The sequence below is a fragment of the Hyposmocoma kahamanoa genome, unplaced genomic scaffold (genome assembly GCF_003589595.1).
Source record: "Hyposmocoma kahamanoa isolate Upper Pololo Valley unplaced genomic scaffold, ASM358959v1 86, whole genome shotgun sequence".
Classification (NCBI taxonomy): domain Eukaryota; kingdom Metazoa; phylum Arthropoda; class Insecta; order Lepidoptera; family Cosmopterigidae; genus Hyposmocoma; species Hyposmocoma kahamanoa.
Genome location: NW_020654289.1, coordinates 16,650,646 through 16,670,118, shown reverse-complemented (window position 1 = coordinate 16,670,118; position 19,473 = coordinate 16,650,646). Strand labels below are relative to the sequence as shown.

The 19,473-nt window shown below is 36.8% G+C and overlaps 1 protein-coding gene across 1 annotated transcript in view; it reads left to right on the top strand.

The window, feature by feature from the left end:
* Positions 1-19,473, top strand: part of LOC113234929 (gonadotropin-releasing hormone II receptor-like) — a 184,901-nt gene that overhangs the window by 127,397 nt on the left and 38,031 nt on the right. Inside the window, 3 exon segments of the mRNA XM_026470450.1 lie at positions 430-448; positions 1,745-1,762; positions 5,168-5,438. Coding sequence (XP_026326235.1) covers positions 430-448; positions 1,745-1,762; positions 5,168-5,438 — 308 coding nt within the window.

The following is a 19,473-nucleotide window of genomic DNA, read 5'->3' as shown; positions in this document are numbered from 1 at the left end:
TCAGTGCAGTGCAACTGTACAGACCCTTCACTCTAGAGCGGCTACTCTGGGCGTCAAGCCGGAACACAGCTATAGCTGATTGGCGGCTAGGCTTCGCCCAGAGGGTGGTCACCAGCCACGACCAAGGTCTACCACCGGAGTTTGTAGCTTATTTAGCACCACCCAGGGGTCACGTGTAGGGTCTCGAGGGTACACAGCCTACGGACGCGAGCTACTTAACCCCCAAAAGTTTTAAACTTCCTTTCGGTTTTTGTCCGGATTTTACGGCTTAGGGTAACAATTTTCAGTGTAAATGATAAGATACTTACACTTTATAATAAAACTTGATTTACAGCATACATTTTGTTGCCTAGGCGCCTGTCCATTTCTACGCTCCTACGTGAAAGAAAGATTTTCGATCTTATTTTTAACCGACTTCAAAAAAATAAGGAGGTTTTCAATTCGATATGTTTCTTTTTTTTTCTTGTATGTAGGTTACGCGATAACTCCGGTATTTGTGAACCGATTTTCATGATTATTTTTTTTGTTGAAAAGGTAGTACCTCCATAGTGGTCCCATTTCATTTTGAAGAAAATCATCCACCTCTAAGGGTGGTTGTTCACGCATGAAGATTGATTTTTATAAATAGCGCCTAAATTTTACTTAAGGAGCAATTATTTTAATGGTTGATTTTGCTATTCTCCAATTCAAGGCGTCTCTCTCAATATACTTTCGGTGGTCGGAACCGATTTTTATTATCTCCTGTGTCAAGTCCTGTATAGTGGCGAACAGAGGAATTTCAATAGGTAATTCCACGTACTTTTGAGGTCGGTTTTCTTAGTACTCTGTACGGAGATTATGTTACTAAATAGTCCAAGCTTTCTATCAAATGTCAAGCTTTTTGTCCAGACTATTCAAATTTCGATATGGTAACCCTAGTCATACCTAGCCATTTCATTCCTAAATTTTTATTACAGTATATTTTCAAAGAGACTTTGTAAAATAAATATTGTCCCAACTTACTTACTTACCTACTTAAAGTCGCAACGGTTTTTGTCTTAAGCTCCTAAACCGTTATAAAAAATTCTACCGCCGTAATATGCCGCCGCGATAAAGCTATTATATCCACATTTAGCTGTCAAATTCGAGTGATAAACTGGCATTTCAAAGTTTTATCACAATAACCATTGACATACCAACAAATGGACATCGGGTTCGTGCTGAAAAGTGTCCGCAACTATAGGACGTTAATATCACATACAGAGCGTCAATCGCGCAACAGTCTTCGTTTGTTCGACTGACAGCGCGGTTGTCAATCATGCAGTACCATATAATAATAACTTGTAAAAATTACTGCAGTAAAGTGTAAAAACAGATTTTTGTATCATATTTTCACTAAACAAATATATTGTGTTATCATAGTTATCATTTAAAAGTGTTATTTTGTACAGTTTTATATTATTTAATTTATATATAAATGAATCGTAAATATAAATCACAAAAGCACACAAAATAATCAAATAGTTAACTGTTCTTTTTCTACACATTGCATGCGCAAAAGATGGAAAGAGACCCATTACGTCAATTTCAAGAAGCTTATGTAAACTTCTTGGTCATTTTCAATTGTTCGAACCACAAGCGACTGAAATATTTAGATCAAAGAAACTATAGAGTCGCTTTGATTATTTTTTATTAAGCGTTAGCATTATCGAACAAAATATTGTTGTGCTCGTTTTACGGCTTGGGATTACCTATCAGAAGTCAGAAAATACATTTGCCCGAAATAACGTTAGCTCGAATTTACATAATGTCAAATGTATTTTTTTAGGAAGACTAAAAACAAAAGCTCATTTTGTCTTTGTGAAATACTCGAAAACGTAATGGTTTTATTATAAATCGGTTTTCGAAATTACGGATATTTGACTTTATGTTTAGTTGGAATATCGGTACATTTCTTATAGTGCACGTTTATTTTCACACTTGTAGTAATATTTGTATGCATGTATCTGCCCAAGTCTTTATTATTTCATTAAGTGAATTGTACAAAATTCGATGTATGTATATATATATATTTTTTTTATTTATTTATTCATTTATGTCAGGCAACTAAGGCCCATATAACAAATACCTTACAGACTAACATACATATTATTATTTTTGATACATACCTTACAAACTAACATACATATAAAATAATATAAACTTATTAACTATTTACACGAATTACTATTCGGCGACGTGAGACGCAAACAAGTGTCATGTATCGTTCCTCTGAACCGCCGGAACATGACACCCTTCGGCCAAAACTCTACCTGCATGAAGGTCGACAGATGGACCGTTGGGACCCTCACCACAAACGAATTAAAGTTAACGTTGTGGCGAGACTCCAAACGTTCGACCCTCAGGGTGAATTGGGCTTTCAACCGGATATACTCCACTATATCCTCAGACTTCGTGGAGTAATGCAGTCGAGACAGGTACAACTGCGTCGTCGGTATGGCCGCACGAAGCAAGAAGTTCTGTCCCGTTGGAGCTATAAATTAATTATATTTACGACAAAGGCTAGATATCTGATGACTAGATATGTCCCTACAAAAAGTATGTTAAAACTCTTTTGCGATTTCTGAAATTTGAGTACTCTTACCTCAGTTGGTCCCACAGAGACTATTGATCCTTACCAGAGACCGGATCGAATGGCATAAAAAAAAGTTTTGTATAAATTGCCTTTTATCTTGCTGACTGTACCATTTTTTCAAAATCTGTGAATGCCAATCAATATATCTTCAAAATTCATGGATAGTCTTCTAGAACCGTTTTTCTGTAACTACAACGATTAAGGTAGCCGGCCTTGCTGCCCCGTCTCAAATTTACACCCTGTATATTGTCACGGGGAGGTTTATTACACATATTCTGCCATGCTACGGCCACTGAATTACTTAATTAGGCGTTCGCAGTATGACCCTGTCAGCGTGTTTTATCTTCATCATAAAATGGTTTGTATTTTAGAAAGAGCATCGAGCTTCTGTCCGCTAATTGATTTTAGGTATTCCTTTGTGGCACACGGTTTTAAAGATATGGCTTTAAAAGTAAGTCCAAGCGACATAACTTCCACGTCTGACGGCCGAAGCAGTACTAAAGCGGACAGGGGAGAAGCGTGGCGGCTCTGGCTAGTATGCGTGGATGGCGAGCAAATTTAGGTATTTACTTCGTATTATTAAAACAAATACACATTTTGAAAATGTCCGGAGTATACGTTATAGAAAAGATGTAGTTTTGTTATTTTTCATAAACTGATGACCTTCCGTGAAGTAATTACGCTGTACTAAGGGTTTATTTTGTTTTTTAGAGATTAATTCGGATTTTTTTTCGATCGAGGAACCTACAAGTAATCGTATTTCCAAAGAATGTAATTTATAGAGTGAATCCTTAAATATCTTACACGTTAATGTCATAACTAAATCTTTAGTAATAACGATACAACAAGGGATCAAACGAACGCAATTATTATTATTTTTTTTATAAAATATAAGTGCACATTTGATCTCCTTCTCACTTGATGGAAAGTGACGATGAGGTCGACGATGGAGCATGCGCACTTAAATAATGCCTATTCACTCTCGCCTTGAAAAAACTCAAGTTATAACGTTCAGGGAACAAGTCTGCAGGCAGGGAATTCCACTCCATAGCCGTTCGCCATATAAATATAGAAACGCAATGCTTCGTGCGAATCTTTGCAATGTCCACAACACAGAGGTGGAACCCAAGCCTACGCCTAGTCTCTCAGTGATGGAAAGGAGAAGGCGGAATTAAATCATATAATTCCATCGCACACTCTCCGTGATATATCCTGTAAAATACCGATAAGCAGGCAACTTTACGACGTTGTTCAAGACTCTACAGCTTCGCTTCCACTAATTCCGAATCACCTATAAGCCTCTTGACACGGCTGTCAATTGAATCCAAAGTGACCAGTTGATATGTAGCAGAGTTATCCTAAAGTGTCAGCAGTACTCCATACACGACCGGACTTGTGCTTGGTACAGCTGAAGCAACTACTAAAGTAACGCCTCACCCTGGAAAGGATCCCAAGCTTCCTTGCTGCATTTTTGACCACGGATTCAAATATATCTGCCGAAGTTCAAATTGGACGTCAGGTCCATTCCAAGTAGCTGGAGACAGTCGGCTATCGGTATGGATGTATCACGAAAAGTCGGAGTCAACTCAAAGGGACACCGTTTTGTAGAGAACTCAAAGGGACACCGTTTTGTAGAGAATAGACACGCCTGCGTTTTGGTAGCGTTAAATTTGACAAGATCGTAGACTGCCTGGAGTGTCAAATCTTACTTAAAAGGCTTGCATGCCAGACCCTGTCAAAGGCTTCAGAAATGTCCAAAGACACTGCAAATGCTTCGCCTTGCTTTTTTGTAGTCACGCTCCATATGTGACAGGCATACACAAGAAGATCCCCAGTAGATCGCCCTCGTCGGAATCCGTACTCGCGATCACTGAGGAGGTCGTTGTATTCAAGGTACGATAGGAGACGGTTGTTGAGTACACGTTCCATAGTCTTGCAGTGTATGGAAGTGACTGCGATAGGTCGATAGTTGACAGGGTCAGCTCTGCTTCACTTTTTCGGCACAGGTTGCACGTTTGCAAGCTTCCACGACCTGAGAACTACATAAGTCTCAAGTGAGAGGTGGTACAGGCGGTACGGCATGGTATTTCGCAATTACGTATCGCTGCCTCGGTGCAGTCTTAATATAAAGAGTCCTTCATACTTTTTACGGCATAAGGATTTAATATAATATTATTTTATAATATATTAGCTCAATACGGTACCCTTTAATCATCAATGGTTAGAATTACACAGTTATGGACCAATAATATATAAAATACATTGAAATAATGTATATTATCGTATGTACTATTATTCAATATCATAGCATATTCGTTGTACATATTCATAATATTTTGAAAGTTTAAACTCTAACTCGTGTAAACTAAGTTAAAAGTCACATTATAGAAGTTAGCGGGTCTCCGTTCAGTTCACGAGTGGAAATAACCATTAACACTCACGAATATAAAATATTCACAGAAATTTTATTTTATATATATACAGTTGAGTCAGCGCCACATATTTTGTTTACCTGTATAATAAATAATACTTTTGTGTATCGTTCTGACGCACCTTAAACGACGTTCAGTATCGACATGTACAATCACATTAATTTAATTCAAAATTCCTTGTCCACAGAGCTTAGTGTTCCGAGTGATGAGTCATCCAAAAGTGTCAGATTTTCATCAATGTGTTTCCTTCGAGGCTTTCTCGAGTCAGCACCAAGAATTAGCGTATAATGTGTTTTGCTTATGCGCAATGTACTTCTTCCCTTTGCTCATCATTACTGTATGCTACGCTTGCATATTCTACGAGATTTCTAAGAATTCGAAGGAAATTACAGGTGAGTTCTATATTGCTTACTTCCTTATGTTATTTTAGCTTAAAAGAGGAAAGTACTCTGCCCTCCTTATCATAACTTACGCATTTGCACATCGGTAACTATATTGGCACCTAAAGTTTAGTCACCTAAAAAATGTGAATTACGCTCACTTTGCTTAACAATAAAACTGAAACTAAATAAGATATTAAAAAACCAATTAGAGCAGGTTGTAGAACTCTCTTCGCTGAGCTTAAATATGTTAATAACTCAATTTCGCTAAAAATGTCGATTACGTTAATTATGATAAGGATGGCAGTACTGTTTTCTTACCAATTTCTGCCGCCGAACAGTAACATGAACATTACTTACGTTCCGGTTTTGAACGGTAAGGGTGCTGGTGAAAATACAGGCACATAGAACTTGTCAACTTTTGTCTCAGAGTGCGCCGGTGCCCCTCTTCCTCTCCTTCAATCTGAATACTACTCATGTGATATGTAAAGGTGCTTACTTATCACATGAGCAGCTGACAGTGGTAGGTTCAGTGGTCGATAATGGTTTCTAGCTTTAAATTAAATAGGACTTTATCCATCAAACACACATACATATAGAAAATCACACACCTCATGTAATTCTGATTTCTATTGCTAAGTTGATGAAAAGAACGAAGCCTCGGCATAGTGCTTGTAGCGAATCGCAGCAGACGCTACAAATCTTTTTGTACTGCGTATGTTTTATAATAAATAAATTTTGGATTTAATTAAAGAACTAAACTTAAAAAAGCTCTATAGAAATATATTATGTACAAAAACATTTGTAGCGACTGCTGCTGTTTTGTATTACATCGTTTGTTTGTGACACACAGTGATTTTTTTAAAACTTTTATGAGAACAAGTGACGGAATGACCTATTCAACCGCTTGATGGTAAGCGATTCGCCTGTCCATAGCAGTTGCAGTGCCACTCAGAGCTTTAAATCGCAATGATATGAGGGGCACTCGCTGCGCTCATGAACTTGATACATAAGTTGATAAGGCCCATGTGACCGTAATTTCACCAGCACCCAGTAATTCTGATACTACCGCTTGGCGACAGAAATAGGTAAGGTGGCAGTACTTCCTTGGGCGAGCTCTTTCACAAGGAGCTCTACTGCAACATAATTAATATACTGTCACAACTAGGACAATAGAAATCCTCTGAGCGGATAATGTAAATCATTCTATTTGTGAAGGTTACGAAGTGGAAACAAAAAAGTCACGACCTCACATATTATACGCTAATATTACGCTAATACAAAATTAGATATTTCTGATAACACATACGTTCAACATTTGAATATTAATATGTACAATTCTTGCGACAACACCTACATAATGCACGCGAGAAAATTATATACGGTCTCAAATTATATAACTGCCTCCGTGACTGAACGGATACCATGCTGGTCTCGCGTTCGATTTCTCAGGCCGGGAGAAATACTTGTATGGCCTACATCTATTTCTCTGAGTTTGGGTGTAAGTTGTGGTTGTCTATGTGTGTGTCCATGGCACCCGCGATACAGGGTTTCCCGAGTGCGGGGCTATAAGTGTGTTATTATTATTGTTATCTATTTTAGACTTTCGCCTCTTATTATTATTATTAATTCTTCCTAAGTAATTAACTTTTTCGGTGAAGGAAAATATGGTGATGTAACCTGTACGACGAAGAAGGTTCACAACTCTTCTCAGACGGGTCTCCATCCGTGCCCAGCAGTGGTACGTACAAATAGGTTCATGATCTATATATGTAGCAAAACTACAGAATTACGTGCGTATGAATTGAAGAGGGATTACATAACTCATGAGGATTCTGCGAGATAATCTGGTTCAGATTTAGCTGTTGGAAATTTGGCTCTTAAAAACTTTACAGACAAAACCAATTAATAAATAACAAAACTCTTTTATTAAATTTTCAACCTACTGACTATTATAATAATTTTAACTAACTATTTTTTTAATTCAACACTTTTACTAGTTAAGTGTACACGCAAGTTTCTACCAAAAACTATCTTTAAACAAATAGTATGCTGAGTTAAATCATATGCTTGACTTCACAAGTGTCGAAACTGCGCAATTTGAAATTTGAACATGACATTTGACCGAATTTGTTTGTAAATATAAGGCATGTATAAACCAAATTTGACATATTGACCTAGTTAAGATATCGTCTTATTAAAGTGCCTCTCCACTATTGGAGGTTGACCGTCAATATAGCAAATTTGTCCCTATTCATGGCCAAACTAAACAGTTGTTCCGCGCTCGTGACTCTGGTCCACTCCCTTATCTTGCGTAACCATGACTTTTTACGTCTTCTAGCGAGTCTCTTGTCTGCAACCTTTCCCGAGATATGTTATTTTGCGCTTCTTGATGATCCGCGTCAGCTGGCGTGAGGTGGTAATACACAGGAGTTCTGTCTCGTTCTTGACTTTCTGCATCCAGCTGATACGAAGCATGCGGCGGTAGCACCACATCTCGAATGCATCGAGACGCCGTCAGGTTTCTTTTTTGATGGTCCAAGCCTCGCTGCCGTACATAACGATTAGCCAGATATAACAGTGGAGGATGCGAATTCTAAGTTATATGTAAGGTTGTCGGCAGCACAACACCCTTTTCATTTTCATGAAAGATGCTCGGGCGATCTCAATCTGAGTTTTTATCTCCTGCAGCTTGATTTTAATTGCCTCTCCCGATCAGAAACTGCGTCTTTTCCGAGTCGAGGCGCATAATTGCGATTCACAACTGGCCAATCGGAAACTTTTGATATTTCTAATCGGAACAATAGTTGATTTAACTCACAAATTAGAAAGATGTAGTAGAAATCAGGTTCATCTTTTCGCTCAGAAACCCATCTGATTTTGAGACTTCGGGAATTGATCCGATCGGGTGATCGGATCAATTCCCGTTTGAGTCAAAATCAGGACGCTGATCCGAGTCCCATGCTTCATTAACCCAAGCGCCGAGATATTTACCGTCCACTGATATAGTTGAATCTAAGTCAGGATTTCTGGAACTACCATGAATTTAGTTTTTGATATGTTCATTGTGAGACCAGCATCTTCACTGCATCTGTTTATTCTATCCAAGATATTTTGTAGGTCACTCTTTGTAGAAGGGATCAGTGTCATTTGCATAGCGCAAGTTATTAATGATTTTTCCATTCATTTTCACACCCACTACAAGTCGCTCAAGCGATTACGTACCTACTTAAGTGTAACGAATTAATTGAATAAAAGCACGTAATGTTTATTTTTAAGTAAGTGAACTTACTTTACGTTGTATTCAAAGTTCGAAGTAGGGAAACTAAAGCCTCTCTACAAATGTCATAATAATATATTCCGTTCCGTTGTCATGAATATTAATTCTACGAATGACTGATCTTTCAATGGTTCAACAGGTGTTCATAAAAAACCATTCCGATTTAATTAACTCCGGTAGGTAATAATTTTTCTACATACTTTAAACAATTGACAAGCTAAAGAGCAAATTACACCGTCAGAAAAAAATTACTATCACCAAGAAAATGGAGTAATAAATAATAAATAACGCACACACTCAACATAGCCCCGCACTAGGGAAACTCTGTGTCGCGAGTGCCATGGACACACATATAGACAACCACAAATTACACCCGAACTCACGAGAGAAATAATTGTAGGCCATACAAATATTTCTCCCGGCCCGGGAATCGAACCTGGGACCTCTGCGTGGCAGTTCGGCATGGTAACCGTTCGGCATGGTAACGGAGGAGGAAACGTAAGTTTTGAAAAATTGTGTTTTTTCGAAACACAATTTACATATTATAGTATTTTATGCAATCGTTCCATAATGAGGGTGGGTCCTTAAAGTCGAGTACCATGTTTAGGCCACGAGGCTTTGCTGTGTGGCCTAAGTAGTAGGTACGAGATTTAGAAAACTAATTATGTAATGATTGCATACAATGCTTTTTCTAGGCGTAAACTTAGAATAATAACGCATAGAAACCTAGTCCGCACACGCTAAGTGAGGCAAATTGAAGCGCGCCCAATGGGCCTACACGAACGGGCGGGCCGTCAGTGCTCAAGGTCAATTTGCACCGCGAACAGCTCAAGAATTGGATTTAGAAATGAGTGTAATATTCGTAATGAGCACCTCGAATACCTCGAAGATGATTCCCATATTGCATTTATTTGAAAAGTCGTGTCCGTCATCGTGTATTCAGATATAAATGCCATTTCCATAAGGATTACCAAAAATAAATTATTGAAAATTCTTGTCACTTGACATTGTCAAAACCGAGCATATCTGTAGGCACCTGATCGACAGTAACGATCGACAAAATCGAGCAAATCTGTAGGCACCTGATCGACAATGTCAGGCAAATCTGTAGGCACCTTTAACTTAGTGATGGAACTTGAACGAAGAGTTAAGCAAGATACAATTTCCCTATTTTTGAGGGAAATGTTATTCCATGGCATCATTATTTGTATATTTGGGTGCGTGCCGACGAGCGTAGATACAAGTTGCTTACGCCTACATGAATTTGATTTTTGCCTCACTTGTGACAGTTCGTTTCATATGAAACTATCATTCTATGCGTTATTATTCTAAGGGCGTAAATAAAATAATGATACACTTAATCAATATATAATGTGTATTTTGCTCAATCCATGACACAAACCCAATTTTGCTTAAATAAATTTTCACCCATTTATTTGGGTAGGCAAAGGTTCTACCATACAGCCTCTTCATATATTTAGACGAAAGTCAAACAAACACCACGAAACAAAAAACCAAAAAGATAGGATAGAAGTGGCCAAGCCGTAGAACTCAATTCTCCTTCTACGGGCCAAGCACAAATATTTTTTTTTTTATAAAGATTTATGGCCCGGTTACAAGATCTTTAGACCAATTTAACTAATCAGGAGGCAATACTTAGAGGATGGAAAAACATAATCCATAGTCTAAGAGGCAATAGAGCGTTTGAGTAGCGTCATGTTTGATATTTTATTTAGCAAAAATACAACGTTCTTTTTTTTTAACTCAAGTCCAGTAGAAGTCTCAAGTGTATAGAACTATAAACTCATTAAAATTCTGTGTACAGAACTTTAAAGAAATTTCTCAGTTCGGTAGCCAGTTCCCTGACGTACACGGTAATGTTGATATTAAAAAGATCTTAATATTATGTTTATAGCACTTAGTAATTCTGCCGTAGTAATTCTCTTTTTTTGTCATGAGATTCCGTGGCGGTGACTCAACGGAAAGTCACCATGTCACCGCCGCCAAAATTCGACTTAAATACGAGAGTTATCCGTTATTTTAGTTAATAATTGTAATTTGTTGACTGAAGAAAAACGACAAGCACTGCTTCTTTGTGTACATTTTTCTTATTAACAAAAAGAACTATAAAATTCGACAATTTTGAGGGTATGATAGATAAAATTTTGCTCTCGGAATCGAATAAAAGTTTGGCAAGTGCGTGCGAAAATTCGAAGAACGTGTTTTATGCGTTCCATTCCAGATCTTATTAGGGTACGGAGCAATTTACTGGCAGATGGACGTACAGCATAACTATAAGCCCTGGAAACATGAAAAGTTGAGGGTACCTATGGTTACATTTATTTAGTGTAGGCGTATGGAAAACGGATTTTTCGAAATTCAAAAAACTGCTTGTAGTTTAGGAAATAGATATCAAGCTCTGCTAAGAAATTAAACACACAACATCATAATAATATACCAGTATATCATCGGTAATATTTAATGAAAATCAGTATTGATAAATGTACACAGTGTTACAGCATATTTATACATTATCTGACTTGTTTACAAAATAACTTTCGAAAGCTTTGGAACTATTAAACTCCTTGATTACACTAAGATAAACCTTTGTAAGATAAACTTTTGTGTTAATCGTAGATTGAATATTTCGCCATAGCCTGGTTAGACATTTGTCAGGACTAGAGAATTTCCTTGTAGTATGTTTAGATGTGGTTTAACTGCCTCGGTGGCTGAACGGTTACCATGCCGGACTGCCACGCAGAGGTCCCGGGTTCGATTCCTGGGCTGGGAGAAATATTTATATGGCCTCGTCAGTCAGTCCGCTATTTTCGCTTTGTACACTTGTGTCATTCTTTCGCGCAAATTCTCCAAAATCGTAGACAAATGCCTTATTGTGCTGTTTTGGAGTGCAAAAATTATATCCGCACCTAAAATATATCCTGTGGTGCTACTTCATATCATCGGTAAGTCTTATTTTAATAAATTTTCCATTTAATGTTCGTCGAATTTATTTTTTGTACTGTAACAATTGAAAGTTAACATTATCCTAATGCAATATGGTCGAGATTTATTCTTTGGAGAACTAGGCTTAGCTTAGCGAGAAAAATGCTTCATGAGTGTTGTGTTAATTTTAAACTTAATGGATTGACATAAAGTTGATTAAGCAACGTGTGCGTTAAATAAGATATCTGTTGTCGAGAAGAAACTACTTTCTATTCGTTTAGATGTCAGTCGTTCATCGTAGATCAGCTAATGGCCGCAAGATGGCAGCACGTTAGCAAAGGTATTGAACTTTCAACGATGTAACGACTGGGTAAAGCTTAAATTATATTACCAGTCCAGATTTTTGTTACAACTTTCTAAACCTATCATTATCAAGATTTCATAGTGTTTATCATTTATTTGTGTGCATTTTGGCGATATAGTTTTAATAGTAATCGAGCATAGATCGAGATAGCACTTCCATTGTTTGTTTTCCACAGTGGATTAGTTCATAAACAATAGATTATACATTTATGGCGGGTAATGATTTTATTATATTATTTATGATGACCTCGAAGTACTTGGCTTGCACTGCGGGCGCTGGGTGAGGAGTTTTTAGATTAAATTCCCAGGAGTAGGGTAATTTTTCTAAATAGATTCCGGTATGGGTTTTCTGAAGCCTTATTAGCCTAATGGTTTGGCCTATCGCCTCTCAAGCAGAGAGTCGTAGGTTCGATTCCGGGCTTGCACTTGTGAGTTTTGGAATTCATGTGCGAAATTTAATTTGAAATTTCTATGCGCTTTTCGGTGAAGGAAAACCTCGTGAGGAAACCAGAATGAATGAATGAATGAATGAATTCCCGCGTGGGAACTACAGTCTAAATCCTTACGTCAGTCGTGAGAACGGGCCAGGAGTGGAAGTGTATATTATAGGCTACCTATTATTATTTATTATTACATCTCGAGTATTACATCAACGTGTATGTATTTATTACTCGTAGTAAAAATCAGTTTATTTAGGTGTATTTATATATACTAATATACATTTAGGTATACTATATCGTTATTTATTTTTTGATAGAATATAATGTTGTAACAAACCTATTTTATATCATAGACTTTAACTAATCAACTTTGTTTATCAGATAGCTCTGTAGAAATCCGCTAGATGGCATTGACCCTTTTTATTTAATTCCTGCATCGCGGTGTTAAGATTTTCCCTCGGATGGTGACTACTTGAACCGAATTTTAGTTATGTGTGAGAAACATCAGTACCATTGATATGATACGTATCTAGGAGTTGAGTCCTTGTGGGAAGGGAACGACTGCCTGGACCTATCTGATATTCACTTTTATACTTTTTGCATTTGTACCTGTAGTACCGCTCTCGCCGGTTACAATTAACTTATTACCTTGTATGAATACTTTTGGAAATAAACCCTGACATTGGACTGAATGTTTTTTTTTTACTCAATTTGGTGACGTCATCAAGTAACAGAAGAACCCCCTCTACGGTGTTAATTTTTGTTTGCCTATACAGTTTATAGTTTGCTATTGGCACACTACGTATCCCGCTCTGATTAACTTTCCTATATATATCAAAGGTTGTCTGCAAGAGATCGCTCTTAGCGATAAGGCCACCTTTTCCCACATTATTTTTAAGCTGTTAATGTATTGTTTGTGTTCCTGTGTATGAGCTATAAAGTGTATTTATCTATCTATCTGAGTATTCGAGGTAGTTTCCTGGAGAGAAGTGACCAATGAATTTGAGAGATAAGTTTAAAGAGATTGATATTCTTACATTAACGTCATAGAACATTAATGATTGTTATTTATGGTAAGAAAAATATTTATCGAGTTCTTAGGATTTCGCGATTGTTACTGTAATATATGTTTACAAAGAGCAACCCCTACAGTTTCTTGCTCGTTACGAATGACCAGCAGAGTTGAATCTGTATGACGATTTCAAGTGTAATTTACTTACCTATGAAATGACCATTATTTATCTTTCATATAGAATTCACTCTTTCATTTTTTCATTTCGTTTGAGATAAGATAATTGGGTGTGGTTCTCTGTGTTATTAATATTGACGACATAATACTATTTCTTTATCGCCTCTCTGTTCAATGAAAGCGGTATCCGACTTAATGAATTAAAATGAAAATTTGTAATCCCCATAATTAATGAGCGTAATTTGCTGCAAGCGGAATGAGTTCTTAATACATTATCATCATTCATACGCATAATTAAGCGTTCCTATGATCACGTCCCTTAAATATTCCTTAATATGCGAGCTATTAGAGGTAATGGCCCGTAAAATTCTGTATTTTTGATAAATGTTTTGCTGCAGCTTGATTTTAATTGCCTCTCCCGATCGGAAACTGCGTCTTTTCCGAGTCGAGGCATATACAATTGCGATTCACAACTGGCCGATCGGGAACTTGACATTTCTAATCGGAACAATAGTTGATTTAACTCACAAATTAGAAAGATATAGTAGGAATCAGGTTCATCTTCTCGCTCGGAAACCCATCTGGTTTTGAGATTATGTGATTTGAATCAAAATCAGTATGCTGGTGGGCGTTCATTGTCTAGTAACATTTTAGATATACCAATGTTGCTGCGTCCCACTTAAGATAAAACTAAAGCACGCAAATTATTCTGCCTTGGAGCCGATGTTGTACGACCTCGTACTGGTCGCGGTTGAAACGGCGGGACCCTGGGGTTCGGAAGCTCGGGACTTATTTAAAGAGTTAGTTCGCCAACTCGGAGACAGGTGCTGCGATCGCCGCTCTAGGTCGTGGTTGGTTCAGCAGACGTCTTTTTTTATAATATCAAGTGACGGGACCAACAAGTCCTGTACCTGGTAGTAAGCTGCACGCCTGTCCAAAACAGTGCAGTGCCACTCAGAGCTTTAAATTACAAAGATCTGAGGGACACTGTCACTGCGCCTGTCACCCTGAGCCATAAATTGACAAGTCCCATGTGCCTGTAATTTCACCAGTTCCCTTACCCTTCAAAACCGGGACACAGTAATGCTCAATTACTGCTCGACGGCAGAAATGCTGCCAGTGTAATGGGAACTTTTGAGCCGGGCACGACCCACGACGGGATTTTTTTATTAGATTTGGCATATTTTACAAAATCTCTTGTAAAGCCCAGTTTGCATTTTAGTACCTATTGATGAAGCCTAGGGCTGATCTTATGGTTGTAAATTTGATTATTGCATATGTAATTTGTTAACCGGAAATAAAAAAAAAATTACTTTTACGATTTTAGACTTTTACGATCACATAATCTAATTTAGAAGCAAAAAACACGGACAATGAAAATAAACTCGACAACCACACTAATTACTGCAATTATAGTAGAAGTAGAACTTCTTGTGCGTGAAAGAGATCGTCCAGGGAAATACTGCTACCCTACCGATTTCTGTCGCCAAGCGGTAATGTGCCCATTACTGCGTTCCGGTTTGGTGCTGGTGAAATGACAGTCACGGGTGCAGTGGCAAAGCCTCTAAGATCTTTGCAATTTAACATGTTAACATGTCCTCCATGTATAAGCCGAAATCAGTTCGCCAGTTCAACGGAACCTGTGTGAAGTAGTGTTGGATTTGTCTTTCACTCTAACATTATACAATATGTCTAAATTATTTTGTTATTTATTAATTCAATGTTAAAAAAATATCAGGGCTTTGAATGTAATTGAAAGCCCTGATATTCTTTCCAAGTCCAATCAAATATTTGACATTTAAGTAGTAGGTATGTAGTTGCGACTCGAAGTATGGACTTATCGTTGAAGACAATTTGCAACTCCAGGTGGAGTCATGGACTGCGAATGTGTTATTGAGTAACATTGCAACTGTTATGGACAGGCGTGTCGCTTACCACCAGACACACGACTTGCTCGTCTCGTTACTTGATATTACCAAAAAAATAAGGTGACGTGAGACCCAAAATACAAAAAGCACAAAGTTTCGCAAAATTTTTATGAAAAAATCAGTTCATTGTTATTAGAGATATTTTGATGAAATTGCCTCTCCCGTGTTATATAGGTAATATAAATTTCTTAATTTCCTCCACAAAAATTTGGTATAACCGACGAACGGTAAATTGGTCTTATGAGATAATAAATTGTGGTGGCTGGAGCCTAATCTAGGACCTCACACCTCAGTCAACCGTGACCATGGGACCTGTAAAGGGCCCGAAACGTCGGTTTGTTTGAAAAAAACAAATATACGCGATTTAAATCCAGAAAAATAGGTTCATTTCCTATGTGTTACATCGCAAAAACCTAAGAACTCGATAATGTTAATATATATTAAGAAAAATATTAATTTCTTTTATGAAAAAGTCACAAATTCATTTAAGGGGCACTGGGCAAGGGGCAACGCTTCTATAATAAGATTCCGAGTGATATTCAAAATTTGCCATTTACCAGATTTAAAATTATAAAGAAACAAAAACTTAATACTAAAGGTTTATTATACGGCTTCTGCGTACTTGGATGACAAAAATCCTTGGTAGTGACCCGTTTAGCTCTTGCAGGTAGTCTCAATTTAATATGTTTATATTAAATATTGTAATGATAAATGTATTCAAATGTATATTTACAAAGAGCAACCCCTAGAGTTTCTTCTCAGAGGAATCTGCCTTACGAATGAGCAGTAGAGTTTAATCAGTCTGACGATTTCAAGTGGAATTTGCTTGCCTATGAAATAGAGATTATTTGGCTTTGACTTTGATTTTGTCGGGAAAAGTTTGTCGGGAAGGACTTCGATATGTAAGGAAAAATGAAAAATTTTCTGGCATCTTGAGAAGTGATGTTTTTTTTTTCTTAACCTAGTGTTAAAAATTAAATTTTTAGTTACTAATTAACAAACAAATTTAAAATTTTACATATTTTATAAAATAAACCTTACATGTTCTAAAAGTTACTCTATTCAAAATAAAGATCTTATTTGTAACAATTTCGAGACGCTTTTGTTTATTTTGAGATTCCTCTTTATACTGAAGTACTTTTTTAGATATATATATTACTCCTACTACTACTTATAATTATTTTTAAATGTTTCTTTCTTTAATTATGCTTGACACTTGGTTTTAAATAAAATTACTAGTAACTTAACTATACTGTTGAATATAACTAGAAACTAAAGTATACATTATTAAAACTCTTATTATACTGCATTTTGCATTTCCGTAACTAAAACTATAGTCAATTCATGTAATCGTTGTTATACTTCACGGGTTTCATTGTGGTGTTTCTTTTTTATTATATTTTTTTTGACATCCAGTGTTCTGGCTTATTACATGCCCTTTAAAAATTAAATTTTTAGTTACTAATTAACAAAAATTTTTAATTTTTACATATTATATAAAATAAACCTTACAGATATTACGAATAATAATAATACCTTTTTTTTATAATACCGAGTGACGGGACGAACAAGTCGTGGGCCTGATGCTAAGCGACACGCCTGTCCATGACAGTTGCAGTGTAGCTTAAAGGGCACTGCCACTGCGCCCGTCACCCTGAGACATAAGCTTACATATCCCATGTGCCTGTAATTTCACCTGTACCATTACCCTGCAAAACCGGAACGCAGTAATGCTAACATTACTGCTTGGCGGCAGAAATAGGTAAGGTGGAAGTACTTCCCTGGACGAACTCTTAACTGCTTCTAAAAATGAACTTGTTGCGCGTCTTGTCAAAATACTATTACCTATGTAAATTGAATTTGTAATTGATGCAATAACTGTTGATGAACCTAATAAATAAAAAAAAACTCTATAAAAGGTGTTATTTAAAAAGTGTGATGTTACCACGTAAATAAATATCATCTTTAACACCCTCTATCTTAATTAATTCGTACACTTATGAATAACCATAACAGTCACCGGATATCCCCTTCCCCTTCCGCTGATAGACCATTAGAAGATTGCCGGTTTTAAAAACAAGTAGGTACGCCTCATTATTTTCAAGAAAATACCTAATGTCTCGTATTTTATGTTCTAAGGGATATTTGACAACTCTTTTATAGGGACCTCAAAATGTATCGCTTTGGCTTTGTAAATAATATGTGTATTCAGAGTATTCTTACACCTACTTATACCAAGTTATCGACGCGGAAAACGCTTTGTATCTAATATAGGCAGTTCCTTGTACTTGACAGTTTAAGTAGGATTACTTATTACAGTTGAAGTAACTGAATTACGAATTTGTTCCGCCGGGGTTGAAATAATAACGTCAGTTGATTGCAATTAATTTGTTTTTCTCAGTAACTAGCTCGAAAGTGCATAACTTGGATCATGTTAAAACGAATTTTAAACGCGACGCGACGAATTCGCAGGGAGTGACCTTGCTTATTTGATAATTTTTCGAGTAACTCGCACAACAAGCCTATCTTGTCAATGTACGCTCATCTATAAAGCACCAGTTGGTACTCGCGATTTCGGCGTAGTGCGTACTTCGAGTACCTACTACAGTACTATACTAATTTTCACAGTTATATGGGTTATATAGGTTCTCCATGCAATTTTTAACCCCCCCCCCCCCCCCTCTTCATCCCCTTCAAGGTTTGTTTTTGTGACAAACAGTAGTTTACATCCTACTACTCGGTCCCAACAATTTTTCTTTATACCAAAATTCATCAAAATGGGCTTAGCGGTTTAGGTGTGAAAACGTAATAGACAGAGTTGCTTTCTCGTTTATAATATTAGTTTGAATTGAGTTAACTTTTTATTTTGATATGGCAACCATGCCAACAAACATTATGTCATAAGACCAAGTCAGATTAAAGTGAACAAATTCAAACGTCACGAAGCGAGTGTGCAGCGGCAGCGGCCGGCGAGTGCCAGAAGCCAGTTTGCTTGCGTTTCCGGACACGTTTTACAGGTCAAATTATATTATAATTAATATAATATTAATACACAAACATAATCAACATTTACTTAGTTTAAAAAACAAGTATCTAAATTTTATTTTTAAAGCTCATTTGTCTTAAGTTTTGAGGCCCAACATAAAACTGTCAAAGGTAATTTATACCATTGATTTAATAATTTATTTTATGGCTCCGAGCGAAAGATCAGCCCTTAAAAAAATTTACCGTTTACATTTTTTTGACTGCTGCTTTTGAAAACTTAAAATGATCATTTAAATACATGCCGTTAGAAAATGGAGTCGTGGATAGCTAAGTAAATTGTTTCTCTAAGAACTAGAAAATAACATTTAGTTATGTTAGCTAAGATTTACCCTATTGTAAAGCACATTCCATAAACAATAAACCGAATTATGTTCCATGAAGCTTGGAGTGTTAACTAGTTCCGACGTATATTATGTATACCGCGACTGGGTGCTGGTGGCTTGTACAAGCATAATCAAAGGTTTTAACCACGCTAGGGTGTTAGGGATTTCACACATCTTGGGGTTGTGCTCACCATTTAAACATGTAATAACTAGCAAATGAAAAAAGTGAAATAAATGTAGAGGAAAAGAAAATAACGAACCTGTAAAGGTAGATAGTTTTTCTCGACCTATTCCAATTTGGTGGAATGAGTTACTATCAATGTTCAGAGATCAACATATACAACCTGACTTCACCCATAGCTGGGTATAGGCCTCCAAGTCTTTGTGGCATTTCCCACGGCCCTGCGCTAGGCCCATCCAGGTTCGCCCCGGGACGATTGCGATGTCGTCTGCCCATCATCACCATGTATTATAGTATTCAAATAAGAATTAATAAGGAAATCTAAATTATACATTCTTCATAGTAAAGTTATACA